At 43.1% G+C, this 17,193-nt stretch overlaps 1 protein-coding gene across 15 annotated transcripts in view; it reads left to right on the forward strand.

Moving 5' to 3' along the window:
- Positions 1-17,193, forward strand: part of ARHGAP26 (Rho GTPase activating protein 26) — a 327,129-nt gene that overhangs the window by 144,297 nt on the left and 165,639 nt on the right. For all 15 annotated transcript variants that reach the window (XR_012160231.1, XR_012160232.1, XR_012160233.1 and 12 more), the window contains one exon: positions 11,241-11,277. Coding sequence is in view for 8 of the 15 variants with exons in the window: in XM_073355711.1 (XP_073211812.1) it covers positions 11,241-11,277 (37 nt within the window). In the remaining 7 variants the exon portion in view is untranslated. The remainder of the gene's footprint in view (positions 1-11,240; positions 11,278-17,193) is intronic.

The following is a 17,193-nucleotide window of genomic DNA, read 5'->3' on the forward strand; positions in this document are numbered from 1 at the left end:
TGGAAGGCTCCCCCTTGGAATAAACACACCTTCAACGCATAGCAAATGCCTGATCAATGAGCAAGAGGCTCCTAGGGGCACATGCAACCAGCTGTTCAGAAGATGTGTCATTATATAGGTTTGATTTGTTCCATAAAGGGCTCAAACTCATTCAGGTAAAACTTCAGCTTACCCCCTCTGGTCCACCCCTTGCAACCTGCCTACAAATAGCTGACATGGAAGCTAGACTGCCTGTTTTGGGGAAGGTCATGCTTTCTATTTATATATTTATTTTTTGCCTGTTGGTCTCCTGAGTTGAAAGTTGAGGAAGTCGTTGATGGTTGTTTTGAGGATTTCTGAACGTGAATCACAAGGAAATTGCACAATGTTGCAGCATTTCCTTCTATTGGTCACTGCTTTAAAAACACTAGGCTCCTTCTTGAAAGCTGAGAGAATCTGGCAGGGCCTGCCCCCTTGACAGCATGCTGTAGTCTAAACAGAAAATCTGGGTAGAAGAGTAGGTCTTGACTGCAAGAAAAAATCCTTTATTACAGGGGATTGACTTGATGATTGAATTAGTCTTTTCCTTCTCAGATTGTTGTGAGCCAAGTGCTGGATCTCTTCTAACTTCTGTAGCTGTGTCAAGTGTGCTCACAAAGATGATTTTCCACACACCTTATCTTTAAGTAAGTCTGCCTGAGATTCACATATAGGTGTTTGCATAAATCACTGTTGTTTCCCATCTCTCAGAACATAGTGTTCTATCTTCTATATCTCTTCTCCATTTAGGCACAATCAAGAGTGTCAAAACTTGACCCATTCAAACTTTCTGATACATTCTAACAGGTTTCAGAGTAACAGCCGTGTTAGTCTGTCTTTGCAAAAAGAAAAGGAGCACCTTAGAGACTAACCAATTTATTTGAGCATGAGCTTTCGTGTACTACAGCTCACTTCATCGGATGCATACCGTGGGAACTGCAGAAGACATTATATACACACAGAGACCATGAAACAATACCCCCTCCCACCCCACTGTCCTGCTGGTAATAGCTTATCTAAAGTGATCATCAAGTTGGGGCATTTCCAGCACAAATCCAGGTTTTCTCACCCTCCTCCCCCCTCCCCACAAACTCACTCTCCTGCTGATAATAGCCCATCCAAAGTGACCACTCTCTTCACAATGTGTATGATAATCAAGGTGGGCCATTTCCTGCACAAATCCAGGTTCTCTCACCCCCTCACCCCCCTCCAAAAACCACACACACAAACTCACTCTCCTGCTGGTAATAGCTCATCCAAGGTGACCACTCTCCCTACAATGTGCATGGTAATCAAGGTGGGTCATTTCCAGCACAGATCCAGGCTTTCTCACTCCTTTTCTCACTTTTCTTGATACATTCTAGTATATGCAAACAGGCATCTAACCTTCAAGCCCTAAAAACAATGGTGCATACAAAATAGATATGTATATAGGTGTGTGTCAGTAATGTTATAACATTTATGTGAACTCAGACTGGAAGGTGCTAGACTTCATAACCCACCAGCATGAACCATAAAACAAGGAAATAAGCAGTTAAGTCACTGAATACTTTCTTTCACAAGTTCCTCTTCTCAGCCTCTGTCTACTTCTCTTTTTAGCACCTGCAGCCCACAAGTTGTCACCTTCACCCTGCACAAATTCCAGGCACTGTTGAACTCCAACCATATTTATTTGGTTGCATGTTCATATGTTTAGGGTTGAAGTGTTTTTCATAAATTAGATTGTAAGTGGTTCTGTGCTCTATGCTCAATCATCATGAGAGTGAGGTATATATCAGATTGCAAATGGTGGCTGAAAGATCTATTTTTCTGCGGTGCTTGGGAAAATTCAGATTTATTTAGTTAATGGTAGTTCTAAGTTTGGTATTAATTTTTATGTAGAAATTACAGAACTGAAATCCCTGTGTGTGCTGGTGTATTTTACATATATGTGAGAGACAAGGTAGGTGAGGTAATATTGTTTATTGGACCAACTTCTATTGGTGAGAGAAACAAATTTTCCAGCCACACACAGCTCCTGTTCAGGTGTGGGATAGATACTACTAGCGTCATAGCAAAATGTAAGGGGGAACAGATTGTTTAGGATAAGTAGTTAACACAGATTGTAAGGGACCATTCAAGGTATTACATATATGGTCAGTGTAGGCTGCTCGCTATTTGGTCATATTGAGGGGGGAAATACAGATCCATTGAGTGATGGAAGGGAAGTAGTGGAAACTTGCTTTTTTTAACGTGCATATCCTACCAATAAACAGTTTACCTACCTTAACTCAAAGATGAAGTGTGAGTGTATGAATTTCCCAGGCTTATTAATGTGTGCATATTTAAATTGTTTCCTCTATAAAAGTTAGCAAAATATTTTACCAAACACATACTATGGAAAATTCAATTGTTCTCTCAAGAGTCATTGTGTTAAGTATTGAATTAATGATTTAATTTAGTCTCCAAATTAAAATGTGGAATAGAGGGTTTTTAAGTTTACCTTATGTGCACTTAACTTTGGAATTGTTACAGTAACATCTGTAATATGCAAAAAAAAAAAAATGTAAAAGATTCATTTGTAAATGAGGCCCCAAAGTTCTTATTTAGTCATCTAAATAAAAATTATCACATTTTCAGAGGAGCTTAGCAGCTGCAGATTCCATTAAATTGAATGTGAGCGTGGTCTGCTCAGCACTTCTGACAGCCTGGGACTCTGATAATTAGCTACTAAAATATGGATTTGGGCCCTTAGCTTTAAGGCATCAGAGTTTGAAAATTTTGGCCTAAGTATATAGTCTTGATAAAGGTTAGTTTCCGGAAATCAAGGTGAGAAAAATAGCTACTACAATTAGCTGGATTTTGGACTTGCATATTAACCAATGTACAGTGGTTTTCCACCCATTTATTAACACCAGCTCTGAAATTCCTAGTGAAGACTCTCTTGGATCTTGAAATACAATCAGATGGGAATGATTAAGGAGGACATTATGACATTGTGACTGCAGTGCTGTATGTTAGTGATTTGCCTGTAGGTTATTCATTAATCTCTGGTTCAAGAGTTATAGCTTCACCAACTAAACCTGTTCCATAGGATGAGATATGGAGCACAGATTCTTAGCCCAAAAGCAAATATTTTCTTTGCCAAACTTTGTAGCTTGTGGAAGTGGACAGTGGTAGAAAGTGAGGAGTATAAACAAAGATGGATAGTAGTTTCTTTCTTATTCCTATCTGTGTTTTGATTTGTTTTATTTTATTTTTCATGAAATGATTACCTTGAAGAACTTTTTTGAGTTAGAGCTATCACATATTTAGCCAGGGTATTTTACCAACAGAGAAGGTAACTCAGAAGTATTTGAAATATGCTTGAAAAGTTATATGTATAGTTATTCTGTCCTGCTAACATGCAAACCTATTTATTTCCAGCTAGCATACCGAAGGGAGAATCTCAAAGAATTCACTAGGTCAATTTCAATATCCATTTCAACACCAGTACATCTAATACACAGCCAGCAGGTCTAAATCTTTTTGAATTTGTAAAACTGTAAATTTAGAGTCTTGGGGATGATTTTTGAAATTGGCCCTCGATGTTGTGCAAAACCCAGTGTTACCAACTCTAAGGACTTTATCGCAAAACTTGTGTTTCGCAGTGTTTTCCCTTAAAGACCTACTTAAAAAGATTAAAAAAGAAAAACAAGTTTCTATCCCTCCTTTTTGCCAAGAAAAGCTTGAAAATGTGACTTGAATATAATCTGAAAGATTTTTCATCGTTACTGGGTTAGCTGAACCACTCTGCGCACCCCCACCCCACCCCGGTTTCGGGCCTCATGCCTTTCACTTTTGTGGGGTGGAATCCTGTGATTCTCCCTCTCTCATAGACCAGACCCTGAATACTGGATACACCTTGTGTATTGACTGCTTTTTCCAGGCTTTGTTACCTGTAGTTCTTCCCTTTGGGAGTCTGTGACCAATAGCGTGACTAGACATGGTTTACTTCTTAAACCAAAGTATTGTTGAATCTTAACAGTAGGAATAAAGCATAACATAAGAGAAAAAAGGATTTTAAAACAACAAAAGCTCTTTATACATGTCTGTCACCTAAAATCACTCCATCCTTTGATAGAGACCCCAAGCTGGCTTCCCTTCCCCAGTCGCCGTAACCTATGCACTGTGTGTGTCAGGCTGTTTTTCCATAACTCTTCAGCAGCTGCCCCCTTCCCTATAGAGAGAGACTTCTGATCAAAGTTCTTCATTCTCTCAATGCATGAGGATGGAACCCCTTGGCAATCTCATGTGATGAGCTCAGCAGAAGGTCAGAGGTAGCCCACAGAGTGAATGGTTTTTTATCATCCCTCATGTGTGGGTATATAGGTGAGCCATTGCCCTGCTTTCTTTTGCTTTTCCAGCAGCCTGCTGTTAAGCTAAACTGACCTCTTCACACTGTGAAGATCCCAATAACCCCATCACAATCTGGTATTCATAAATTATTACAGAGCAACCCCACTACTGCCACAGGCTCAGAAATCAAAAGGCAAATAAAAAGACCCCCAAATTTATTATTTTTAAAAAGTCTCATGATTTTTAAGCCAGTCTCATGGTTCTTATGCGTTTCAGTCCTGACTCATGGATTTTGGCTGCTTGGGGCTACCAATAATGAAATCCGCAAACACAAACAGGCACAATAGTTGACCACCAAGAGATCTGACCATTTAATCTCTAGGTGCACTGATTTAGTCAAACACTTTAATACATGCAGAAGTGCCTTACTGAGCTAAGACTTCAGATAGCTGCAAGTCCAGCCTACGGCAGTTGTTGCTCACAAGCATTGCAGACTGTTGTAACCTTTTAAACTTTAAACTGTCAGATAACCAGTCTCTTAACTGGCAGCTTTAGGCCAAATGGAAAGATGAAACCAGGGTGTTTAAAATGGTATTAATCACATGCTGAAGAGCTCAGGAGAAATGAGTGTAGCAAGAAAAGCAGTTGTTCAGAGGGTGCTAGAAGGTGTACATTTAAAATAGGACATCTCATTTAATTTCAGTGCTGATGAAATGGAAGGTATTTGTTACACTTGCTTAGACTCCCTTACATTATCACCAAGTGGTTATAAATAGGTCTAACAAAATCTACACAAGTCTAACTTTCACCACTTATCCAAACATCTCTTAGTTTTGCCCTGGCTGCAGTGTTGGTTTGGTCTCCTGGACAACTGCCACATTTATCTTTTGCACTTCTGCACCTGGTTTGCCCTTGGCCAGCTTAGGACCACTTGAGGCAAAACGATCAACTTAGTTTATATATTACCATCTGTGGTGTATTGAATGTAACATTTTGGTACTCGCACATCAAAGGCCAAGCTGACATCTGGCTTTAAAAAAAAAAGAAAAAAAAAAAGAAGAAGAATATGTGGTATCTTGCGTTAACACAAACCCGACCAACAAACCTAAAACCTATCTGCTTTGCACTACCACCTAACTCAACTGGAGTCTTCATGCAAGTATAGTAGATCCATCCAGTAACCAACTTTTCACTTACACAGGTAGATTTAATGCCCTGGGCTTGAGTGCAGCTATCCAGAGCTTCCAAGACCCCAAAGGGGACCTCTACTAGTACATGCCAGCAGAATTTTGGATGCACTCCGCTGACGTTTCGGACAGAGGGACAGATGATAGTCCTTAAGGCGCTAGTAGAACCTGGGGTTTGGACCTCTGAAAATAATTCATTAACAGAACTCTCTCCAAACTTGGAAAACTGGCTCTTGTCCTAGCAAGCACCTTTCTTCAAAAATATTGGGCACTTCCTGCAGAAGTTCCTGTGCTGCGTGGGAGAAGGTTAAACGTTTCACTTAATACTTTGGATGGTGCTGGATTTTTCATAATGAATTTGAACTGAAATGGAATCATGTATATTCCAAACCCTTTTCCTGGAGAAAAGGACTCTTTTGCTGTGGTGGAGTTCAGGGATTTTTAGGAATAGAAACCTGGGGTTTTGCAACAGTGAAGTGGCCCAAAACTTCTGATTCCAAAATACTGGAGGAATGTAATCAAACCACAAGGAATTCCTCTTTAAGCCCAATGGCTTTTTGCAGAATTAAAGGATATTTCAATAATGGCAATCAGCAGAAAGCATGATTGTTAGAGAACTGGGCTAAAGGATTAACACACTGAGAGGGATTTCTTTTCTCAGTGAGTGAGATGAAGGATTGGCCGCGTATCATTTTATAGCTGCATGACAAACTGAAATACAAATGCCCTTTTTTACTCTGCACAGATGCTTTGCTGTTAGTATCGTCAATGTACTATATGGGTACGTGTACACTGCAGCTGGGAGTGAGCCTCCCCGCTGGGATAGACTCGTGCTAGTCAGCTCGAGCCAGTGTGCTAAATATAGCAGTGAGGATGTTGTGGCACCAGCAGAGGCTCAGGCTTAGCCACCCAAGCTTGGACTCACCCTGCACCCTGGGTCCGAGTTAGCCTGAGCCACTGTCAGCGCTGCGCGGTCCGCCTAGCTACCCTGAGCGCAAGAGCTCAAGATGAGCTCGCTCGAGTCTGTGAGGCATGCTCCCAGCCGGAGTGTAGACCTACTCAATGTGTCTCTGAAATCTGCTTCCCTTCTTTTCAAAACTAGTTTCAATCTCAATCACCCTTGTCTTATAAGACCAAACTTGGAAAGAAAATATATAACTCCATCTGGAGCTTGAATTATATGGGATCCAGTGAGATGTGTATTTGGACAGCCACGGATATGTGTGAAAACTAGAACCGTGGATGAGTCCGTCAATTTGATGAAAGGGAACTTATCTGTAGCTTTAAAAAAAAAAAAAAAAAAAAGGCACCTGAAGAACAGTGTCACATGATGTATCTGGGTGGATGCTGTGCACTAAAATGGAGTATATTTCAGCTCTGAATAGGATTCAAAGGCAAGATGTAGACTGCTGCTTGAGCCTTAGTGAACAAGGGGTTAACCTCCAGCTCTGCTTTGTCCTTCCCCTAAAGATGCTTGAGAGAGTGGATTCTTTGGAGATAGAGGGAGGAGTGCTTTGGGGAAAGTCAGAGACTTCACAATCAGTCTTAGTTTTTCTGTTCACCTTCCTGCTTGTCTTCACATATTTTACTTTTTTTTGCTGTACATGTTCTCCCTGGAGGGCAATACTTCTGCTTACTGCAGCTGTTTTTTCTGTCAAGTCACCCCCCCAGCGTACATGTTTAAAACAGTTTCTCTCTTGCCAAAGGAGTCTCTAGTTTTCAAGTATCATGTACTGAAGTTAATATGTGGTAATGGATGGCGCAGAGGGAGAGATTGAGAAGTACATTTGTTCAGAGATGTATAGTCAGAATTGCTTGGATCCTAGCACAAAAGGAACAGTGTCCCCAGTCTGGTCCCTCAATTTTATGTTGTTCCATTAATTTACATATCAGTATAATTCCTAGAAGTCCTACTGTGATTTCTCAGTAAGGCCCTTATAATGGTGGTAAGGGTTACCAGCAGAAGAATTCTAGGAATGATAACTTGATATTCTTTTGACATTCCCCAGAGATGCATCAATTTAAGTGGCTTAACTATGTGTAAATAAAAAATATTGCAACAAGACAATATGACATGAAGACAAGTGATTTTTTTTTAAGATGGTTATCTGTATTTAATTGCAGCCATTGGTTCAGTACATAAAGTTTCAGTGTAGATCAGTTTGCCTTGTCCTGATTCTCTCTACTAAAACTCATCACAGGTCGCAAGGCTGGTGTCCAGGTCAACAAGGAAGCAAGATCATGTTCCTCTCCAGAAGAATGAAAGGGTGCCTTTTTCCTTTGGCCTTTTAGCGGGGGAGGGGAGAGAAGACAAGAAAATGAATTAATAGAGATTGGTTTCCTCTGAAGGACTTGTATCTTCCATAGTTATCAAATGTACTGTTTTGCACACCTACGTTCTCACCCACTTACTTGTACAGCCCTTGGTAGGCTGGGCTGCCTTCCTCGCTTTGTTCGTTATATTACAAAGCTTGTTCTCCATGGCTCATTTATTCAAATCAAACCTAGATTAATGCCACATCTCCTGAACAGCTGGTTGCATGTGCCCCTAGGAGCCTCTTGCTCATTGATCAGGCAAATGCTATGTGTTGAAGGTGTGCTTATTCTAAGGGGGAGCCTTCCAAGATCCAGAAGCCATACGGGAGAGCGATACTGTGAGTGCAGGTTAGTTTTCTTGTCAGATGACTTTGACCAAGCATGCTCCCCAGCCTCCTTTCTTTTGTTTCTATAAGGTGTGAAACTTTATTGCTTTTACAATTGCAATAAATGCACATGATGATTTACAGACAAAAGACAAAAGGTGCAATCCTGGCCACACTGAAGTCAGTTCCTGTTTTGCCATTGACTTCAATGGGGCAATGATTTGACCTGCTATCACTACTTCCAAGAGGTTTACCATCCAAATTAAGACCTGCTTGTCAAGAAATGGTAGGAAACTGAGGGAAAAGAAAGGGTCAGGAGCTACCGAACAATAAGATTTGTATTCTTGCTTTGATTAATAACGTTAGGTGCCTTGCTCCAGACTCTACTGTTCGTTTGAAGGAGAGACTGTAGTTTAGTTTACAGATCTTGTGGTTTCTTCAGAGCTCTGTTCCCAGGAGCCTGACTGCAGGGGAGGAGCCACATCAGAGCACTGGGAGCAAGTAGGCAGCCTCCTGGCCCAAGGCAACCGTAGTGCCTGTGACACCTGCCCGCTGAGATGATCTATCATATCCATCAGTAGCAGGGGAGGCCAGGGTAATTTTTAAAGGAAATTTCTTATCATGGGATTGGTATGAGTTGGTGTCAGTATTCTTTCAGGAGTGTGTGTGTGTGTTGGGAGGGGGGGAATACTATGGTAATGGATGGCGCAGAAGGAGAGATTGAGAAGTATATTTGTTCGGAAATGTATAGTCAGAATTGTTTGGATCCTAGCATAAAAGGACCCCAGTCTGGTCCCTGAAAACTTTCCTTCCTTAGCTGTTAAGAACTGGAATGACAACCTGCTCGGGGATGTGATTGAACCAATTCCTCATGCTTCTTGTCTCACTTGTGAAGAAGCTTCACAACTTAGTTCCCACCCAGAAGAAAGCTCTACCCACAGCTTGCAGCATTGGTTCAAAGACTGCACTTACATTTTTTGGTTCTAATGGTCTCTGCCACACTCAGGGTTGCCCATCTGCCTCATGTGAATGATAAGGAGTGAAGTGTACAATTGAAGTGGCTCCCAAACTTTTTAGTAAGGCAGCCCACCAACTGCTTGCTTTTTTCCTTTTTTGCAACCCACCCGCAGTCCAAAATCACAGGCCAGCATCCTTCTCCTCCACCTTTTCCTCCTTGCCCTGCGGAGGGGGCAGTGACCACCCATAGTAGCACTCTCTTCCCCCAGCACAACAACCCTCTTCCCAGCCTGGAGCAGAGAGGTAGTCTCGGGGTGGTGGTGGGCAGGGGGGAGGTTGGAGATTGAGCCTACCCTGCACTCACCCTGCCATGGTAATGCCTGTCCCGGCACTTCACTTATTGCGACCTGGCGCACGGAGCCGCAGTGTTGCTCAGGGGTTGGCCCTCAGTGGGCACTGGTGCCCCCTGTGCCAGGTCACAACACCACTCACTAAATTTGGCCCACCGGCCCCTCCATCATGATATGTTAGCTGAATGGGCGGTCAGCTCCCTCCTAACAGACAACAGAAGCAACCAACAGAACTTCAAACATGCTAGACTACATCTTGACAAAAGGAGTACTTGTGGCACCTTAGAGACTAACAAAGTTATTAGAGAATAAGCTTTCGTGAGCTACAACTCACTTCATCGGATGCATTCAGTGGAAAATACAGTGGGGAGATTTTATATACACAGAGAACATGAAACAGTGGGTGTTACCATACAGACTGTAATGAGAGTGATCAGGAAAGGTGAGCTACTACCAGCAGGAGAGGGGCGGGGACTTTTTGTAGTGATAATCAAGGTGGGCCATTTCCAGCCCTTTACAAGAACAGTAGGAGGGGAAATAAACAAGGGGAAATAGTTTTACTTTGTGTAATGACACATCCACTCCCAGTCTTTATTCAAGCCTAAGTTAATTGTATCCAGTTTGCAGATTAATTCCAATTCAGCAGTCTCTCGTTGGAGTCTGTTTTTGAAGTTTTTTTGTTGAAGAATTGCCACTTTTAGGTCTGTAATCGAGTGACCAAAGAGATTGAAGTGTTCTCTAATTGGTTTTTGAATGTTCTAATTCTTGACGTCTGGTTTGTGTCCATTTATTCTGTGTCCACATATCTATTCAGGGGACACCATCATAGGGCCTAATCACATCAGCCACACTATCAGAGGCTCGTTCACCTGCGCATTTACCAATGTGATATATGCCATCGTGCCAGCAATGCCCCTCTGCCATGTACATTGGTCAAACTGGACAGTCTCTATGTAAAAGAATAAATGGACACAAATCAGACGTCAAGAATTAGAACATTCAAAAACCAGTCGGAGAACACTTCAGTCTCTTAGCTCACCTTTTCTGATCACTCTTGTTACAGTCTGTATGGTAACACTCATTGTTTCATGTTCTCTGTGTATATAAAATCTCCCCACTATATTTTCCACTGTATGCATCCAATGAAGTGAGCTGTAGCTCACGAAATCTTATGCTCTAATAAATTTGTTAGTCTCTGAGGTGCCACAAGTACTCCTTTTCTTTTTACGGATACAGACTAACACGGCTGCTACCCTGAAACCTACATCTTGACAGGGATTTTAGCTGTGGTAAGCTAACAGGATTTAGCTTTTAGTGCCCATCAGGATGCATCTTTGGTGACGTGAAAGTGACCAGGACTTAATGGTGCCATGTCACTAAAGACAGAATTGTTGAGGAAGGGAAGGTCTTGTGGTTAAAATACTGGACTGGGATCGAGACCTATGTGTGTGGCTCTGACACAGACCTTGTGTGACCTTGGATAGGTTGCCTAATTTCACTGTGCCTTGGTTCCCCGCCCCCGGGAAACTGGAGATGATAATTCTAGCTTTCTCCTATTCGTGGTCTTGTCTGTTTAGGTTGTAAACTCTTGTGGGCGAGGACTGTCTCCTACTATGTGTTCGTACTGTATCCAGCACCAAGGAGCTATGATCTTTGCTGGGGCCTCTAGGCATTTGAGTATTGTAAATAATGCATAATAATTGTTCAAGTAACTACATGTGGAATCTTTATATAACTAAAAGGTTAAAGACTTCCCTTCTGTTTTCCAGGTCTACAACTTGAACAAAGACAATCAAAGTGAAGGCAGTAAGTATTTTTTTTAAGAGCAAGATCTTGTTGCTTGGGAAAACTGATGCATTGTGAGGAGGAGGTGCCGCGAATAGGAATTGCCCTGCACGCCATCACAGCATGCAGTCATTACTGATCTGGCCATGTCTGTTGCTTATATTTGGCTGTAATTATGGAACAGTTTTGAATGAGACAAAAGAAACTGGGAGGTGAGACTGTAATTCTTGTCTCATCCGCACTGGAGCATGATGCTCAGACTTCCCCATCCATTAAATTGGGGGGATGATGATGATCTGCATCAGTTTGTAAAGCACTCTGAGGAATTAAGAGCTTGATATATGAGAGTGATGATTATAAAAAGCAAGTATGATTTTGTTTAATATTATTGATATTTATAAATAAATAAAAAAATAAACCACACCAATCCTTCCATCTCTCCAACTCAACCAATGGGAGGGCCCAGTAGGCCAGCCTTCTTTTTGCCAAAAGAGGACTCGGACTATGTTGTGTGAAAGTCTTATGGAGCAAGCCAATGCCAACAGATACACTGGGAAGACCCTGCCCAGTCAGATCTCTGAAAAAGAGCCCAAAAGATGGATCTTAAAGACTTGTTAACTCCTTGGCCCAGACAATCAATGCCTCCTGGACTCAGAAGAGTACTCCCATTGCTCCTAGGTGTTGCAACTCCACCTTGTCCCACCTCTCAACTCCTATGTCTCAAAATGCTTAATTGGACCGTTTTCAATAGGTTTGGGCTAGCATAGATATCCTCCAAATTGCAGCTATTCAAAGCTCTTAAGAGCACCTAATGTTACTGGGCACACTGAAGCCCACTTTCTTTTTAAACAAGTAAATATTTCAATTGTAAGCTCTCTGGGACAGGAACCTGTCTTCACAGTTGCCTGGAAGCTCCTCTCACTGTGGTAGGACATAGACACTAAGTGAGGGAAGGTTTGTAAATGCTTTTTTTTTTTTTGCAGCTGCTCTCAGCTCTTGCTCCTCCACTCCCCCGCCTCCCTTTTCCTGATATGAATTCATCTCTAGTTATTGGCTGCATGTGGTTTTTAATCACATTTGGTATTTTTGTGTTTCCGTGCAAAGCAAAATGACGAACACCCAGCCCTGACATAGTGCTTCATGTTCACAGAGGGCTGTGCAAAGGAGTAATACTTTGTCTTTATATGACACTTTGCCTCAGAGGAGCTCAAAGTGCTCATATACCCATTTTATGGCTGGGCGAAATAAGGCACAGGTCGATTGTCAGGAGGAAGAGAACAAAGATCAGTCAGAACCTTAACCTGGGCCTGTAACCTCTTGTAAATGGTCAGGTTGCAAAATGATCGCAGTTTTTATTATTACTTTTAAAACACACTGCACCTTGCCAGTGGTAGAGTTCAGGTCACACGTCCTTGGGAAGCTTTCCATGGTCACTTGCATTTTCTAATTCCCCATCATTCCCTTTGTTTAAGGCACACTAAGTTTGCAAAGCCTACACTGGCTCTGCAATGCCTGGCTTAGGCTCTCCATATACAATGCCCCAATAAATCTGGGGAGCCCTCTTGAGGGGCAGTCTGGACCCTTTATATTCATTTGGGCCACTTATCACAGGCAAGTTTATTTACACACCGTCTGTTTCCTTAGCTCCCACTGGTGTCTAACTCTTTGAACAGATCACTGGCAGCTTTATTAAGGGCATGAGCTAAGGGAGGGCTGGAGTGTTGAGGGCAGGAGGACGAGAGTCCTGTTGCCATTTTTAGGCAGCTGGTGGCTAAGATGAAAGCCCCATGAGATCATAGGCCTTTGTTGCTGTGGGATCCCGGTGCGGCTTATAAATAGAATGTTTTCCCCTCCTGAATCTGAGAAAGGGTATACACACTAATGGGGAATTTCAGACTTGCTTCTGGACATTGAGCTCCTTCATCTGATAGGTCTGACATTCAGCGGACCGAGCAGCCTGGTGGCATGGCTTCCCTTTCTGTCCTTGCCAGCCACTGGTGCTGACAAACAGAAAATGATTTCAACCCCACTCCCCCGCTCCTCTCCCCACAACTTTTCCCCCCTCTCCCAGGCAAGATTTACATCCCTGTCAGTGTTGTTTTTTATAGAGGTGGTGAGTGATACAAGATGGTGCAATTACAGGTAATTCGATACCTAGGTGGGCTGTGCAGTGCTGCTAACTTTGTCTTAGCCTTGCTTCTGAGTGGTACAATTAGTGTCGCTTGCATTGTCCCAGCCAGTCTCTAAATTCACTCAGTTGGAGCTGCAATATATTGACATGCCTCCTCTCAAACTAATAGCTGGTTCCTTAGGGACACAGTGACAAACCAAGGTTTTACTGATTCTTTCAGGGACTATGTAGGTTACAGCTTGGGGCTCTGTGCCACACAAACGAGTGTCTGACCCTGCTGAAGGGAAGAGAGATTAAAACTTAGTCTGATAGCACCGTTTGTACTTGAGATGTCTCCCAGAGTGCATTTGTGCAGTGTCAGTGTGAGTAAATATCCCAGTATTTGGTTGGCAGTATGGCTAAGTCCTAGCCAGACCTCCATTCTGGCTCTGGTAGGGACTAGTGGCATTGTAGGGACAGTGTACTTTTACTCTCAAGGGGAAGAGAGTGGGTTAGCTGATTCTTTGTTTCCTCTTGGCTTCTATTCCCAGCCACGGACTTTGTGTAGCTTTGGGAAAGTCACTAGTTACAGCAGTAGTAAGTCCACGTAGGGTGTGTCTACACTGCAGTTAAACACCCGGGGCTGGCCCAAGTTAACTGACTTGGGCTAAGGGGCTGTTTAATTGCAGTGTTGAATTTGCAGAACCCGCTGGAGCCTGAGTTCTGGGACCCTGCAAGGGGAGAGGGTCCCAGAGCTCAGGCTCCAGTTCCAGCCTGAATGTCTACACCACAGTTAAGCAGCATCTTAGCCTGAGCCACGAGAGCCAGAGTCAGCTGATGTAGGCCAGCCAGGGGTTTTCAATTGCAGTGTAGACATACCCTTAGTGACCCTTCTCACCAAGGTGTCTGGGTGCTTTTCAAAGCTTAAGTTGAGGCATTCGAGAGGAGATCAAACACCACGTTCCTCTGCTGCCTGCAGCTTCGCTAGTCCACTGAGAATCTAGGATTGAATCAGTTGGGAAGGCCTGGGCAAAGGTGCCTGTCTTTCAGTAGCTTCTCCTTCGCCATGCCACATCTGCAAAATGAGGAGAAGGCTGCTTGCCTACTTCACAGACTGCATTTAGTGTTTGTAAAGTGCACCGAGATCCTCAGGTGAAAGGTGTGTACATAAAAGTAAAATATTATTAAGTCGACCTCTGGCAATTCTTCTTTTTCGTGTGCTTGCTCATGTCGATTCCATTCTAGGTGTGTGTGCGCTCACATGCACAGTTGTCAGAAACTTTTGCCTTAGCAGTATCCGTAGGGTCGGCGGTGTGGTGCTCATGCATTGGTATATTAAGTGCCACCAACCCTACGCGCTCTCAGTTCCTTCTTACTGCCTGTGACAGTTGGTTGGAACGCCTTGTCTTGTAGATTGCAAGAGCATTAGTGGTTTTTTTACAGCCTTCTTAGTACTTTTAGCTGCCAAACTGTGAACTCCGAGCCCACCTCCGAGGATACTGCTTGTGAGTCGCCTAGAATGTAATTGACATTGACAAGCACTCGAATAAGAAAAACCGGTAACCTACCTCTTGTAACTGTTGTTCTTCGAGATGTGTTGCTCACGTCCATTCCATGACCCGCCCTCCTGCCCCTCTGTCGGAGTTGCCGGCAAGACACAACTGAGAGGGCGTAGGGTCAGCGGCACCTAATATACCGACGCATGAGTGCGGCACTAAAGGGGGTGCCACAGCTGACCCTACAGATACCGCTAAGGCAAAAGTCTCCGACGATGGGGTGCGTGGGCGTGCGCATACCTAGAATGGAATGGATGTGAGCAACACATCTCAAAGAACAACAGTTACAAAAGGTAGGTAACCGATTTTTTTCATATGGTAACCCAAACTAAAGCAGCTGCTCATGTGTCCAAAGATACAACTGTGGTCTGGTGCCCTTTAAAAAGCATGTATGAATTGAACTGTACATATGACCAGCTCTGTTCAAATTGATTCCAGGGACAGGGAGCACCAGAGACTAGGTCATTGGCTAGGTTATTTGCCATGTGATCCTGGGTATGGAACTTCCCTACAATGATGTTAAAATTGATTCAGTGATTGATTGCTCCTGTGGAGTCTGTGTCTAAGTCCTGACTCCCAGAGCCAACAAGGCTATTTTATTGCCCTAGTTGCAGTGGTCTGAGACCCAGGATGTTGTACTGAAGTCTGCTTCTTGGCTGCTGTCTTAGTTTACGGAGCCATCGGAAGTGAGTTTGTGTGTGTGGTTTTTGGGAGGGGGGTGAGGGGGTGAGAGAACCTGGATTTGTGCAGGAAATGGCCCAACTTTATTATCATGCACATTGTGTAAAGAGTTGTCACTTTGGATGGGCTATCACCAGCAGGAGAGTGAATTTGTGGGTGGGGGGGTGGAGGGTGAGAAAACCTGGATTTGTGCTGGAAATGGCCCACCTGATGATCACTTTAGATAAGCTATTACCAGCTGGACAATGGGGTGGGAGGAGGTATTTTTTCATATTCTCTGTGTATATATAAAGTCTGCTGCAGTTTCCACGGCATGCATCTGATGAAGTGAGCTGTAGCTCACGAAAGCTCATGCTCAAATAAATTGGTTAGTCTCTAAGGTGCCACAAGTACTCCTTTTCTTTTTGCGAATACAGACTAACACGGCTGTTACTCTGAAACCTGTCATAAGCTAGTGAGTGGCCAGAGGGGCCAGCATCCTATAAAGTAATTTATCCTGCTCTGCTTAGAGAGTAAAGGGAGTGACTTGAGAGAGGAATGATGTCTGGGGTGGAGGAATGAATTTCAATGAACTTCTAACACTAAGTGTATTTTAATTCCTTGGTTAGCAAAATCCAGAAGACCTGTCATGTTCTGCTGCCCTGCTCTAGTCTCTGAAAACAAATACTCTAGGGCATTTGGACTTGGTACAGGAAGAAGATGAATGACTGCATCCTCCTTCTCTGATTCCACTGGCTCCCCATTCACTTCAGAATCTGGTTCAAAATTGTCCACCTTAATTTTATAAACTCTTCATAGACCTTATGCTGTCTACAAACCACCTCACTCCCTTCACTTATCCCACACTGGCCTGATCTCTGTCCTACATCCAGTTTCCGTGAGAATGTGTTCAATGCGAGAGCCTTCTGCTTTGCAGCTCCTCTTCCCTGTCATCTTGGCATCTCATCAGTTCTTCATCTTTTAAATCACACAAACAAATCTCGTGTTTCCTGGTCTCCATTTCTTCATTTATCTCTCCCTCCGTTGGTGTTTAATTCCGTAAAACTCTTTGAGATAGTTTTTGTTTTGTTCTGCTCTAAAACACAAAGCTGTATAATGTCTGCAGAGGAATCTGTTTGATCTTGTGTAGCTGGTGTGGTGTGACATTTGTAAGTCTGGATTCAGCAAGATCAGCCTGAGGCTGATTTTCCCCCTTCCCCTATTCTCAGGTAGTTGCAGTGTCAGCATCGAACGATGGAATTAAGGGATTAAATAGAAATAATGTACATGGCAAAAATTCAAGATGAGACGGGCCCAACTAGAGTAGTTCAAGATGTTGCATAAAACAGGATAAGTAGTTAGCAAAAAAGCTGGAATAATGGTGGTGCTTGTCAAATGTTGATTAAAATATCTCTATGCCAGATTATAGTGTGAATACTATCTTGGTTTGATACTCTGGTCAGTTGTGCATTGAAATACTTCTACAATAATACTGTTGTACGTGTGTGTGCTTGACCCACATCCATCCACTGAAGTGGGGCATAGGGAAACACCGAGGCAAGCCGCATCCCATGAAATTTGGTTCCACATACTGTACCTCTCAGCCTGCCA

This window comes from Lepidochelys kempii, chromosome 8, assembly GCF_965140265.1.
Source record: "Lepidochelys kempii isolate rLepKem1 chromosome 8, rLepKem1.hap2, whole genome shotgun sequence".
Classification (NCBI taxonomy): domain Eukaryota; kingdom Metazoa; phylum Chordata; order Testudines; family Cheloniidae; genus Lepidochelys; species Lepidochelys kempii.